This window comes from Pezoporus wallicus, unplaced genomic scaffold (assembly GCF_028554395.1).
Source record: "Pezoporus wallicus isolate ANWC-B61680 ecotype Strahan unplaced genomic scaffold, APGP_CSIRO_Pwel_v1 contig_5542, whole genome shotgun sequence".
Lineage (NCBI taxonomy): Eukaryota > Metazoa > Chordata > Aves > Psittaciformes > Psittacidae > Pezoporus > Pezoporus wallicus.
This window is the reverse complement of record NW_026640165.1, coordinates 3,149,855-3,164,833: the sequence shown is the minus strand read 5'-3', so window position 1 is coordinate 3,164,833 and position 14,979 is coordinate 3,149,855. Positions and strand designations below refer to the sequence as shown.

The following is a 14,979-nucleotide window of genomic DNA, read 5'->3' as shown; positions in this document are numbered from 1 at the left end:
CAGGCTCCACTCTCAACACCCCAGTTGGGTGGGACTGGTGCTACTGACACCACCATCCTCCTTACAAACAGTCAGAAACAGTGATGGTGGTGCTCATGTTGTGTAACAGCCAGGGCCAGTGGTAGAAATGTGCCTCTACAGGCTGCTTTGCCAGACTCCCCTGAGAAGCTGTGGCCCTGTACAGAGTGGAATAAAATTCCCCTTGCCAGAGAACCTACGTATGAGAGGAGCAAGGATCTCACACAGGAAGTCAGTAGTTGAGACCCTTACCCAGGAGAAACACATGGGATAGAAAGAGAAACATACCACTCACACTGAACAGTACAGGCTATTTGGAAACGCTGCTTTAAACATGCAAGCTTCATGTGACTGGACATACACAACCTGTTGTAAAACATCCCATGCAAGAAGTTATGTGCAATTTCAATTCCACAAATGCCTACTAATTCCTAGCTCCCAGCAGGACGGTGAGCTTCACTGGGAGCAATAGCAGCAATTGCTTTATCATGTCAAATTTGCTCATCATCATGGCAAGAGGCTGACCAGTACTAAAGGCAAGAAGAAGCCTCCATCCCTCTCAGACAAGGAGATTCTACTAACCAAACACTGACCGTACTCACCTCTTCCTCAGATGAATTTTATTCAGTAGAACCATGAGGCTCTGCTTTGATGACAAAATCAAAGTCCCTGAGCCTCAGAAGTGAATTGAGACCATTGCTACAGAGGTTTCCACTGAAGAGCAACATTAGTTTATGAATTCTCTGCATTAGCCATCCTGGATTGCTGCTGTATCCAATCAAGGATGCTTAAAGAGAAAAAAAGAGGGAAGCACAGTGTTTGTTGAAAATGTTCCATCCTACAGGAGCTGTAGCACACTCATGCGCCATTCCAGTTACACTACAAGCAGCATTGACTAAACTTCCCCTCAGCAAAGCTGGAATCTCATTGCCAGAACTCCTAAATTCACCATAACAATGCTAAAAGCACTTACAACTCGTGCACTGACAGTGCCTTAGCCAAGCGAGCACCCTGAGACCCCTGGGCTTGAGATGCGACCAGCACTGTACCAGCAATCCAACAGCAAAATTATCCCAGTGCCTTATCCAAGGGATAAAAAAGTCTTTAAAAAGCTGAGGAAGGGTTAAAAAAGCCCTTTTCACAGGTTAAGGAAATGCTTTCAAGCCACAGGTAAACACATCTCTGCTGAATGAGCCATCCCCTGGAGTTCGGTGCTTTCTCCCTGTGCTCATGGCCAGCAGCACTATACCCAGGTGGTGAAACGAGCTGAAACCACCCAGCAGCTCCACCCATCACTGCAGTAATGCTCACACCCAGGAAACCACAAGTAACTTCTAAACCCATGGGGCAGGATCAGCGTTTTCTTGGGAAAAATAATAGCAGATTTGTACAAAATTTTGAGGGATTATTTTTATTGTTCTGAAAGCAAAGTCTACTCAAATTTATCAAGTAGCTTTCTCGCCTAGAAAACTTTTTGGGAGCAGGTTTAAAAGATGTCTAAGAGCAAGTGGGTTTAAAACCAAACCAGAACAGTGGAAACAAGTACTACAGACCATAGAATCATAGAATAGTTAGGGTTGGAAAGGACCTTAAGATCATCCAGTTCCAACCCCCCTGCCATGGGCAGGGACACCTCACACTAAACCATATCACCCAAGGCTCTGTCCAACCCGGCCTTGAACACCGCCAGGGATGGAGCATTCACAGCTTCCCTCGGCAACCCATTCCAATGCCTCACCACCCTTACAGTAAAGAACTTCTTCCTTATATCCAATCTAAACTTCCTCTGTTTAAGTTTTAACCTGTTACCCCTTGTCCTATCACTACAGTTCCTAATGAAGAGTCCCTCCCCAGCATCCTGATAGGCCCCCTTCAGATACTGGAAGGCTGCTATGAGGTCTCCACGCAGCTTCTCTTCTCCAGGCTGAACATAAGTAATAATAAAAACCACACTAGTATAACACAAAACATTTGTGAAGATTTTAATTGGGACATTTACTGGAAAACTCAGATGAGGGCGATGTGGAGCATTAACTCCTTAGGAATTAACTCTACATTTTGTAAAGACAAAAGGCTCAGGAAAGATACTGAAAACATTTGGAAAACCACATAAAAGTCGTGACCAGGACCCATAACACAACTAACCTAACACAAATCAGGAGATGACATGAAGCATGAACAGTCATTACAGTTAATCTGTGTACGGAGAGACATTTAGAGACAAACTTCTAAATTGAACTAATTTTGGCACCAGTGAGAAAGGATGCCTTTTCTGCCCTCTCAATCAGATCTATTGCAACGTCAAACACGTACATAAAGATATAACAGTCCAGGGTTTGGGGTTTTTTCCATAGGGCTCACTGAACTGTGTGTTTAACTTTGCCAGACTAGCAGGCAGACACTGAAGAGTATCTTCTCTGCCTTTTACTTGCACACTTCTAAGAAGAGATTGCCTTTTACTTTTCTTACCAGAGGAAATAAAAGGAATTCCTAGAAGATACTAAAGACACCAGAAAAGGACGTCCATGTAACTCAAGCCTTCAGATCTCTGAAAAGATCTATTCATGGTACAGCTTTTCTACCACCCAAACTGGATGCAAGTCTCAAAATTCCACACTCCTCTGTAAAGTCCTGCTCCTGCGCCACTGTGCTTTAGGGGCAGTGACCTCCTACTACCATGTTGAAAGACAGGAATGCATTTCTGTTGACTTGCTGTAATATAGCTTCATTATAAGCTTAGGGTGCCCTCGTTATGCTCCCAAATCTTACTAATAATAAGGTATTTGAATAATAATATAGATAACAAGATAATTTGGACAGGGGTATCAATTTCTTCCTAGTACCATGCCATATTGACACATGGCCACGTGTAATTATTAATGGGTCTACATGAAGTTAGCTACATAATGAGGAAATGCATATGAGTTTGTATCTTTCTGAAGCACCACAATGTGTTCTCTTCTCCAGAACACAAACCAAAGAGCCCTCATCAGCTACATAAAATCAGTCAGTTGTATGAAAAAAATTCAACAATCAAGACTGGTTTTAAGCCCCTTCACTTGTAATTCTGGATCAGGTAAACCTCTGAAACCATCGCTTAACGCAGCGAAGAATCCGAGCCATTTCTTAAAAAACTATATAAAGTGAAAAAGCTCCTGTTGCTTGGACTTCATTCAAAACGCTCAAATGTCATTCGTTCCTCTGCCAGAATTCAAAACACAAACATACATTACTGTAAAACAACACACATACTTCACCTAGGGACAGGTATCTTCAAGTAAGAAAAAAGTATTTCATATACACTTTAAAAGATAGATTTACGATTTCAGAAATAATTTTTATATTAAAATTCTTGTATGCGTAACTACCATTACAGAACAACTTTAAGAGATCCCTTGATACATGTTAATATAAATATCACCATTCAGACCAGTAAAATTGTACCAAACTGGCTTTAGTTTTAAGCCTGTTCAGTGTTAAAAGTCAAGAGCTGGGACCTGATGGTCAACTGGCCTTAAGAACATACAGATCACCAAAATATGTGCTTATTATTAGTTTTATTATGCCCAGGCAGCAAATTCTCCAAAGTCCTTCAATAAACAAACGCACGTGTTAGGTTGCTGGTTCTATCTTATCAATCTCTTCCTTCTTTGGACCTTCTTCTCGGTTTTTGCCCTGCTGCATGGTGTACACGGATGGGCCCATCCTTACGATCTTCCCACTGCCCAAGCACTCGTCACCCTTGTAGAACACTGCAAACTAGGAGAAAAACAGGAAAAGCCTTTTCAGCAGCTAGAAAATGGCATGGTGAACAACTTTAGGCTGTGCAACACCTGCTGGGTAGCGAGTGTATTTGTTGGCAGTAAGGATTGTAGGTTTACACAACTGTAAATATAAACATGTTGGTGGAAATTCCATCATGAACTTCTACAAGATTATCTCAAAACTCTTCAACTACTGAGGTGGAATGGATTGTGCTGGAAAGCTTCCTTTCCCTAAGGGGGTGATGTATGTAACACCATCTGCATTTTCACCTGACCTTCCACGGGCTACAGTGGCGCTTCCCAAACAGGAAGCGGACCAAGGACTACTAGAAGGAAGTGACTGGGGCTCCCTGATGTGCTCAGGAGGTTCTTGCAGGAGAGAAGGAGCACAAACCTCCTGGCTTTGTCTCATTACCTTGCAGTAAAGAGCCCAATTACTGGCTCAGCAGCTCCTGGCAGTCAGGGGCTTCTTCTGCCTGTCATCAGCCCTGGCTGAGTCCTCTCAGCTCAGCTCACAGCTCGCCTCTCTCAAGTATATCCCTCTCCATTAAAAAATGTTCTCAATTTCCCTCCTGATGCATCCCACAGGCTCCCAAGTTCTGGGGTGAGAGAGGGAGGGTAGAACACATGCTAGGAGAGGGCACGCAGAAAATGCTTGAGAACTACTGGTTTACAGTGTTATGGGAGTATCCTGGTATTAGCAGTGTTAGAAAGCATCACTACACAGTACCTCTTCTCAGTACTGTCCTGGGACAATGAAATTCACTGGACACAGATCCTCACTAATCAAATTTGAACCCTAAAACTGTATTAAGCAGCCAATTATAGAACTAATGCCTTTTTAAATCTATTACTTGAACACAACAGATTTCATTTCTGCATATACAATTCTTACCAGAGATGTTTTCATCTATTTCTAAACTTGTAAACCAGTTTCTCAGATTATATGGATAACAACAGAGCATTTAATACTAGAAACAACCTCCTTCAAAATAGTTGATGAATAGCCAAAATAGAGCTAACTGCTCTCATGAAAATATATTAATTTGCTCCATCTACTATTTTATTAGCCAGATATGCCAAAACACACAAAATAGGAAAGAAAATCACTTTTAATAACTTACCTGCCCAGGTGTGATAGCTCTTGCTGGCTTCACTAGTGTCACCCATACACTTCCATCTTGGTTTAGAGTCAGCACACACGGCACTAGAGCAGAAAATGGCCAAATACCTGCCAGTTAATCCTTATGTTCACATTAAAAGTTAAACAGATGTAATTCAAGATATTATACACAGAACTGTTTTATGAAGACACTCTAGAAAGGCAAGCCAAAACATTTCAACTATTTCTGCAAAACAACACTGAACACATGATCACAGTTGCCCAAACGAAGCAAAACAAACAACCCCAAAACACCAAGGTTTGATTACCCAGTGCCATCTGGTGCCGAAACCTGAGATGACAGTCCATCATCTTCTCTCTAACGAGCAATGCGGGAGGTTCCTCTGCTATCCAGTGCACTCGGTTTGTCCGCAGCAGGTCTCTGTACAGAGCAGGGTGATCTCTTGATGGTGCCTTAAAATATATTTATTTAATGCTGATGTTTCTGACAGAGAGCACATAACTTGTAATGCTTGAAATATAGAAGAATCATCAAGCCGTATCAAAATGAAGGCAAAACGAGGAAGAAAGCAAGCATTTATTAGCACTTAATCAGCTTCCAGGTGGAAGCCTTTAATTTAAAGAATAGGCTAAAGCAAGCCTGAAAAGCCAGTTTTCTACATCTCAGTCATGTTGCTTCTTGTATTCTTTTTCCTTCAATCATATTTCTGACAGAGTTCAGACATGTACTGCCCTCTTCATCCCATTTCAACAAGATGCTACCTCTCCTCTTCTCTAATTTCCCAACTCAACACCTCCCCAACAAGGGCACTGCACAAGCACAACCTTACAGCAGGGCATAAATAAGATTTCTTAGTGGTCCTGCCTTTTCCCTCTCAACTCTCTTTTGATTATGATTTTTTCCCCCCAGGCATATCAACAAGTAGCAGATCACCTCATTATAACCACCTCAGTACTAAGTAACAACTGCACGAACATCAAGAAACACTAACAATGCTTGCAAGCTGCAGAACTCTCAGTTGTTTCATATGATTAGTCATTAACTCAACAATTATTTGCAGTATTATATGTATTCTGCCTCAGTTTTCAAAATGATTAAACTCTATTACTGGCTACTATTTCTTTTACTAGAAAAAGAAAGTAGCAATACATAGCAAACCAAGATAATACACACTGTATACTCTGTGTCACAATAACTACAATAAACTGTTTTAGAGTGGAAAATGAGAGCTCAGTAAATTGGCTGATTCTTTTCAGTATCTTTTCAGCCCTTTATCTGGAAAAGTTCTATGCCAAAATCTAAACCAATTTTCTACTCAAGAAAAGCCAGTTTGGACAAGATGTTTCAAAGCTGCTGATGCTACACTAGTTAGTTCTTGTTTCCCCCAAGAAAGCCAAGAACTCTGTCCAGGTCAGAATCACATTCCATACAGCAGGAGTCACAAAATGCTTGCATTAGTCATCTGCAATACCAGTATGAATTAACTCACCACAAAGACATCTCCAGTGCTGACATCTTTGTCTACAACGAACCAAGCATCCCTCAGGCCTGCTAGTCTAGCCCTCTGGCCTATGGTGTAGAGGAACCAACCTAAAGAAATACAAAAACGTAATGCTGGAAGCAATTTTTCACCTTTTACCTTCAGAAAAATATGTTAAAATCCTTTCCCCAAAACTTTACCACTAAACAAACAATAACAAACCAAGCTGTCTTAGAGAAGTCTGCCAATTACAAGCTGAACTAGCATCTACTTCAAAGATGTACCTGAAGCACACTGTTTCAAACTCATCTGTTTCAAACTCTATTGTGCTATTCTTAGGGTTTATAAAAGACAAACATTTCAGCTTCAATTTGTTGTTTTATTACTACTTAGTCTTACCAGTTTCCCTTACTTTTACCTCCTAGAAGAACATTCTACTCCCATAAACTATTTGGGAGAGGAACTCAGTTGTCAGAACTGAGGAGAGCAAAGGAAGGACACACAGAAAAAAGGAAAACATAAGCTGCCCATGTTTGGCGATGCCCTGCTATGCATCACTGAGATGAATGGTGTATTTGTTCTGCAAAGTTCAGGTACTAAAGATTCTGGAACCGAAGCACAGTCATTCTGAAATAATTAAATGAACAATGGTCTCTTGGTATTAAATTAACCACCACTTAGTATCAACAGAGTCACCCTGTAATTATCAATTACTTTCTTGCAACATGGAACACAGTCAAAATCAGTTGCAATTTAAGGCTCTACTATTGAATGAAGTAGGTTTTCCACAATTATTAGAGTTCTCAAACAGGGAAAAACTGGTTTGGAAATTCACAAAATTTGTCCCTCAAAATATAAGCAGCACTGTTCCATTTATCTAAAAGCAGTTATTAAGGTGGGTTAGCCAATTACCTTTGTGTTTTCCCATCACCTTCTTATCTTCAATGGAAACAAAGTTACCTGGTTGAGGTTCTAAATACTACCAAATAGGAAGAGAGAAGTCACAAGATGGCCCAAAAAAACCCCGTCAGTGTATTTTAGGTTCTGTCACTACATTCTCTTGAAGCTGGAAACTAACTTTTCAAGCAGCAAACTCTACCCAAGCAGCTCTTTCCTGATTCTGCTTTAGACACAAAAGGTAGGGCAGTCCCTATCAGCAGTAACTCTGGGCTTCACCCCACCCCTCATCCTTACTAATGGCAGGGGACAGCAGGATTCAGCCATCTGTCTCTCTCACATCTCAACCACTCACAAGTACAGAGCCTCACAAGCACAGCACTACAAGTTCACACACTCCTTTTGCTACAGAAAGAGACTGACTGTTCAGGGATGGAGGTGAAAGGTACTTCCTACAGGGTCTTGGCATTTGCTTCTGGGTAGGCTTGGGATGCAAAAGGACACCGGACATTGTAACTTAGTGTGGGCCAAAAGCTGTTGGAGATGTTTCTGTAGACAGTGTTATAAATTATTACTGAAAACCAGAACAGAGCAAAGATTGGCATAGATTTAACATTGCTCACCTCGAGAAGGAAATTTTCAAAGTTTCTTTCACCAATGAAACATACTCCCATACTCTGAAAAGGAAATGTGGTATTGAATCCATAATAGCAAAGAAAAACATTTGAAATACTGTCTATTAATGATCTGTCCAAAACAGAACTCCCTCCCCATGTAGCCAAACTATGCTAGGCATCTCATAAAATAAACCAAACCACAACACCTGCTCCAGAAGAGGTAAACTAATTTTGTACAGTATCAGTAAGAGCCATAAGCATAAAAGAGAAATAATGGGAAACAGAACATATGTTCACCAAATAAATACATTAACCTTGGTAACTATACTGTGTACATATTAAAAACAGAAGGCTCTTGCAGATTAAAGAACAAAATAACACAAGTTATACAGTAAAGATATATCCCTTGAAAACATCTTTCAAAAACAGCTTTTCCTTTTCAGTTACTGCCTACATTCTTCAGGCACCCATTTACAGTGGAGGAATATGAGTATTAAAAGTGACGAAGACAGCATCAGCAATACAATTGGTGCCTGCATTACAATTTTTTGGGATCAACTCATCAAGTGTTAGTTCTTAGAGAACAGAACTTTTTGTTTGTTTTTTAAAGAGTAACTGTGGAAAACAGCATCATCCAGTTTCATAAAGACATACTGAAAAACAATTATAGCGAGAAAGCCTTTAACAGCTACAGAAAATACAGACCAAAGGCTTCTCACCTGCTGTGATAGACAATACTTTTCTTAAGGCTCACAGCATCCTAACACATTCACCTTCATCTTGGGTCTTCTGAGACATAATGGCAGACAAATAATCTGCAAGCTAAACACACAACTAACCACAAGCTCATCAAAGTTCTTTTAAGCAAGTAGACAGCTATAAAGCTGCTTCCCAACCTGTCCTATTACAGTGCTCAGAGACAGACAAGCTGTCACAGTTTTAAGGTTCAAATAGTTCAGGAAAGTCTACTTTAGAAGGAAATAAAAATCAAAAGAGTTTAAGTGTTACCATGCCTCTTTTTTCTTTAGCACATGATGAAGGCCGTGTTCCGCTGCTATCTTCTTGACAAAACTTTTTGTTAAATCCCCCAAAGGGAAAATGGTTTTCTTCAAAGCATCCTGCGAGATCTGACTTAGAAAGAAGGTCTGGTCCTTAAAGAGGTCGGCCCCTTGAAGGAGTTTCACAGCTGCAAAGTACAGAATACAGAGCACCTCAACATTAAAGGGGATTCCCTTTAATAGTTCAACTTCCTTTAGTATTTTGTTTGATAATCAACATTTTAGTTTATTTCCAAATACATGTTAAAGAAAGTATTCTTCTGTTCACGGGTTTGCTTTTTTTAATTTCCAAAATCTAACTGAAAATGTTTGGGCACTTTCTCACCACTAGTAAGATCCAGAATGATTCTGACTTTGTAGAGTGCAGAATCTTATGAAGTCTTAAACTGTCTTATCTATTATAATACTGCATGTGTCACTGGCAAGGACATCAACAATATGAAAAGCAAAACCAACCATTACATGTGAAAGAGACATGAAGATCTGAGTATTTTAGAGTATACCGTTCTTCAAAAAGACATCTAATTTTGCCCTGAAATTACAGCGCTATCGATCAGTGATTTGAACGATAAGCAGTTATTCCCAGTGCTCAGAGAGGCAAGTTTGACTTCTTGGTTAAAAACAAAGTCTCCCAATTGCCCAAAGAAAATAAAATTGATATGGCTTTTCAGTCATGTTCTGTCCACTCTCTTTTAAGACTTAATAACTTTACTGTTGTGCAAACTCTACTTCTTGACTCAAGCATTAACTACAGGCCAATAGTTCAGTCACAACTAATAATACAAAATCTCAGTAAAGGGCAGTAAAACTGTTAAGAACATCACAAAATCCTACAACTCAGTGAATCACAGTCTGCCACAAGTACAGACCATTTGTTCTGCTGTGCCCATTTCAACTTTCCAGAAATAAAATTAAAACAAAGAAGCAAAAAAGCCCCTTTAATTCCAAATCAAAAAAGGGGACACTACAACACAAAAACATCTCTGTGGCAGCTTTGCATACCGGGTGCTTACAAGTTTCTTTTCCTTTGGGTATAACATGCTTCTCACCATATACACCAGTTTCATCTAAGTTATTTTACTGCATTATGGCCTACTGCAGAGCTATTTGAGAACTCTCTACACTGCCATCCAACCTCTGCTAGTGCCATGCAGAGACATACCCAAAACAACACCCATCAGGCTGGCTTTTGTACCGATAACAGGAGAACCACTGTGGTGCTGAGATCAGCCTCTGAATATATACAGCCACAGGCAGACTATTAAAGAGAAAAACCTGCATTACTGCTCCTAGCACCTTTGCTGACCTGAGAATAGTAGCCTTAAAAATGTCTGCACATGCTGCACTTGCACTTTACGACTGCAGTGCAGGCAGAGCCTTGATACACCTAGGAAAACCAAGCTTCTATAGGAGAACAGAGAAATGAGGCAGAAGGGGTGAATTACTGAGTAAGAACCTGATTTTTTCCAGTAAAATAACATACAGTCCAATTATTTTATAAAAGTATATGTTATTAATTTTAATGTTAATGTTTCAAAGCCTTGATTCTAAAATTCCACTTAAGCATATCCCCATGATGAGTTCTATCTATACTGAATAACAAAATAATACATTCTCTAAAATAGATGAAACATTAAAAAAAGAAAATTTTACGTAAGTCATGAAAATACTAGATAAAGATTTCTTGAAATACTTCTCTGGGGGAACAGAAGATTCCCCTGTCTCCTTAATCCACATTACAACTCCTCCAGAAAGTTCATTATTGAAATGCTTATTCTTCCCTCTGAACCTGGATTAGAACTCTTAAAATAGAAAATGTAATACTTGACTAGTCAGGGTAATTTTCAGTAATGTAAATATTCTGTTTTGCACTATCAACCTTCTATAAAGGCTGGGGTTTTAATAGTAATCATTGTGTGTAAGGTAACAAACTTCCCTGATATTGTGACACCAAACAAGAGTTCAAAATTCTGTTTCATACCTAGGATGAAAGAAGAAATGAAGCATCCACTTACTATTTCTAACTTCAAAACGGTTTCTGAAAAGCCTTTGTGGTCTTTTCATATGTTTCTGTTGAAACACCTCCTCATCCTCTAGTGAGGTCCTAGCATAATGCCCAGTAGCAATTGCATCTGCTCCTATCAATAAAATAACCAAAACAAAACATCAATGCACATACTTGAAATTCAGTTTAAAACAGGATTATAAACATCCAATAAGAAAAGCAGAAAACAGTGATGAACAAAACCTATAGAGAAGTGTTATACTGACAATAATCATACTCCTGCTATTCAAACAATGTAAACTATTCATGAGCATGCCAGCACTTGTGCTTTTGTACTTGGAAGGACCACCTAAGAATGTAAAACTTAATGGTCAGGTCAATGCATGTCTCCAAAGTAAATCTGCTCCAATTTACAAGCAACCTGCTCTAGTGGAAGGTGTCCCTGCCCACAGCAGAGGGGCTGGACTAGATGACATTCAAAGGTCCTTTCCAAGCTGAACTGTTCTATGATTCTGTATCTAAAAGCAAACTTATTAACAAAAAATTTTGCAAATACTGGAATACTGCCACAGAGACAGGTGAATTAGGCATTCATATGAACTCAGGTTTTCCCCCACCATTTCAAGCTTTCAAGAGTTTGTATCCTTTAAGTATTTCCACGGCACACACTCTGTACTGACACACTTGAAAATGCCTTACCAAGGTTATCCATAGCATAATGAAGAAAGTAGTTGAATTTGATGTGCTTGTTACACACAATATCAGGATTAGGAGTCCTTCCCAATTCATACTCTTTTAAGAGGTCACTGTAAAATAAAGATTCAAATATATATTGACATTATTAACACAGCATAATATTATCTGAGACTGAAAGATCTGTTTAAACATGAGAACTCAAGACCTAGGCATACTGAGCATGTTATGTTAGAAATAAAATACCCCTTGGATGTTAACCTGGAAAACACAATGCTTGGAAGATTTTCCCCAAAGTGCACTGAGGACATGGTCAAATGATCACTCACAGTCTTGTAAACATGTTTTATTAAATTAATGCTCCCTTGGGGGAGACATGGCTGCCCTCAGCACACACCCTACTTGTTTCCCCAGAATTAAACCACCCTGCTTCATTTTTCTAAGTGACAGCGCAGTAGAGCACACACCAGGGGTTACTGTGTCTCAGTAACTTAATCTGCAATAAAACCACCATAAACAGTCATGGGACTTAATTTTATATAGGATTTTTTCCCTTTCTTTTTTATTTCCTTCAAGAAATTCAAGTAGTTTCTCAGTCATGCTGTATTTTTACACTGACATATAATTAAAGTGCTTAGCATAATTTGCTTGAAAACATTAATATAATAACTAGAGAAAGTAAACCAGCAAGCAGTACTGCACTGAGATACCAAAAGGTCTGATCACTGCATTATTTAGCTTGTCTTTAGTAGTAACTGAAGTCAAGAGAAACTGAGTGGGCACAGGCTGGATTTAAAAGTACACCAACAACCCTATTATTTGGTTTTACTTTTCAACATCTGAAACAGAACCAGTCGCTTCTTCTTCACCATGTTATTCATTACATTCATAAACAGAAAATAAAGCAACATAACCTTAATTTTGTCTAGCTCCTTTTTAACAGTTCTGAATTCAACAGTTCGTACTAAGAATTAAATCACCTGGGTCTACCCAGACCTGCCTCCCCTTGCTGACTCAGCACTGTACTCATAGGATAACACAATTCTTCTTTGTAATTACTGCAGCAGTACGCTGGAAGCCTTAGAAAAGATTCAGCATAAAGACAGACTCACATCAGTTCAGAACTTCAAGTAAAGTACAGAACTGGAGGAAAGGCAGTGAACGATGTCTGCTGAATCTCCCTCTGATGTAAGGATTTGAAACAGGCTGTGCACAAACCACAGGCAAGACAAGACCTGGGATAGTTCTCTTGATAAAAGGTGTTTCTGATGAATAACCCTCTAAAGAGAGATCCAGAGGAAAGTAAATCCCAGGTCAGTGATGACTGTAACAAAAACAGGATTCCAAACAAACCAACTAACCTGCCACAGACACTTTGGGAACACTGTACTAATAAATTATGAGAAGCAAAAGAAAAGCTGATCTGCTATGATCTTTGAGTCACTGTCATTTACAGACACCCCTCAGGAGCTTTGGTATCATTTATACACTCTCACACCAGAGGGGAAGCATGGCGTTAACTTTCCCAGAACAGGGCTCTTTCCCTCACTGACCGTGCAGAAGTTCAGTGCTCAACTCTATCTCACTTCAACATGAAGTAGCATGACTAGGTTTCTTCTGAGACAAGGTTAACAACAGCACTACTTAAAGGGGGGGGGGGGGGCAATGAAGGTCAGTGAACAACTTCTGTGCACCTATGTTGCGTGCATAAAGGATAAACTTCCCTTCTCCTGCCTCCAAGAAAAACTTGGCTTTTCCTAAGTAGAACTTTCTCTCCTTAAAGTGGAACAAATCCACAGAATATCCAAACACCCTCTTCAGAGAGCAGTTTCAAATCTATTATAAGCTTAAAGAAGCAAGGCTAGTTCATGATCACTTTCTAGTAAACTGGATTCAGCACCTGCTAATGTAAAATGCACCACATGAACTACACACAGAGAACAACAGCACCCCATTTGCTACTTTCTTATGAAGCTGCAGTAAAGTTGGGCCAGCTGTGGGCAGCAGCTGAAATAAGCTGGAACAAAGTAATTGCTACACACTCATAACAACTAGAAAAAAGCCTCCTATTCATTTCAAGAATAACAAACATATTAAGACCAAGACTGAAATTCTGATCTTGAATACAAATGAGAGCAAAAATAATGCCTGTGTTAACAGGCTTCAGTAGTTTCTCTTAGCACTCACAGTAACTGCAGTAAACTGTCACTGACCCGTACGTACCCGTCCACCCTGCCTCCCCACAGTAACACAGTACTACACCAATACAGGGAAAGACCACCCATTTTAAACGTGTTTGTACCTGAATACTTCATTCCAGTATTCTTTCACGTAGGAAACCTGATGGAAAGGAATATCCAGCTTCTGACAAACGCGGTAAGCATCTTCACAATCCCTGTCAACGGAGCAAGCTCCTTGCTCATCCAGCGGGTCCCAGTTTTTCATAAAGACGCCTGTCACCTGGTAGCCTATGAAATGAAGGCAAGAATGACTTTAAAAATGTAATTCCAACTGCCTGGAACCAAAACCCGAGTTAAGCCTTGAGTATCTACTTTCTTTAGAAGGCGCGAGTAGTGCTGTGTCAAACGAATACGCTGCTAAGCGTTACTGTTCAGATACCGCATGGCTATTTTTAGTCCTGTAGCTAACAGCCAGCATGAAGTCAGCCGAACACGGCGGTATCTCCGACCTCCGCGTGTCCCCATCCCCTCCTTCCCCGCTCGCTCCAGCCGCTCCGAGGCCGGGTGTCCCACCCGCCGGAAGAGGCGGCCGAGGGCGGAGAGGGCCGCCTGGACTCGGCCCGACGGGTGCCGGGCGGTCCCGCCGGAGCGCAGCGCCCGGCCCCGCCACCCGTCACGCACCTCGGCGGCGCAGCAGCAGCGCGGCCACGGCGCTGTCCACCCCACCGGACACGGCGCAGGCCACGCGGCGCGAACCCGCCAGCATCGCCCCTGCCCCGCAGCGGCCGCGGCACCGCCGCTTCCGCCCCGGCCACCCTTCGCTTCCGGCGGGCGCGGCGGCCAACGGCGCTCGGGGTAAACGGGGCGGCCCTCGGGGGTTCCGGCGCCGGGCAGGAGTGCAGGCAGCAGCGCCGCGAGCAGCGCAGGCGCCTTAGTGCAGCGTCACCCCTTCGCGTACGGAGGCGAGGCGAGGCGCGACCCGGGACGCACTCGCGGTGTTTGTTCTCCCCTTCGCTAGCGGCCAGCCCGGCTCTGCCCGCAGGAGGGGATAACGCGTTGTCAGATCAAGCCCAACGGAGAAATGCGAAGAGCTTGCTGCCCCACGACCCTCCTCACTTCAGGACAACCAGAGCCCTCAAACAC

The 14,979-nt window shown here is 41.4% G+C and overlaps 1 protein-coding gene across 1 annotated transcript; it reads right to left on the bottom strand.

Moving 5' to 3' along the window:
• Positions 1 to 1,984: 1,984 nt before the first annotated feature.
• On the bottom strand, positions 1,985 to 14,638 carry TRMU (tRNA mitochondrial 2-thiouridylase). The gene is made up of 11 exons (XM_057417829.1): positions 14,518 to 14,638; positions 13,959 to 14,124; positions 11,663 to 11,769; positions 10,974 to 11,096; positions 8,914 to 9,086; positions 7,907 to 7,960; positions 7,299 to 7,365; positions 6,396 to 6,496; positions 5,214 to 5,358; positions 4,907 to 4,989; positions 1,985 to 3,777 (listed from the first exon to the last, which is right to left on the bottom strand). The coding sequence occupies exons 1-11, from the start codon at positions 14,600 to 14,602 to the stop codon at positions 3,631 to 3,633; spliced, it is 1,251 nt and encodes a 416-aa protein (XP_057273812.1). The 5' UTR covers positions 14,603 to 14,638; the 3' UTR covers positions 1,985 to 3,630.
• Positions 14,639 to 14,979: the final 341 nt, after the last annotated feature.

Excerpts from the sequence above, each read along its gene's own strand:
- TRMU (XM_057417829.1), bottom strand. The coding sequence starts at position 14,602 with ATGCTGGCGGGTTCGCGCCGCGTGGCCTGCGCCGTGTCCGGTGGGGTG. Across the intron at positions 11,770-13,958 it reads TACTGGAATGAAGTATTCAG|TGACCTCTTAAAAGAGTATG; the intron begins GTACAAACACGT and ends TTTATTTTACAG. Across the intron at positions 9,087-10,973 it reads CCGTTTTGAAGTTAGAAATA|CTGTGAAACTCCTTCAAGGG; the intron begins GTAAGTGGATGC and ends TGTACTTTGCAG.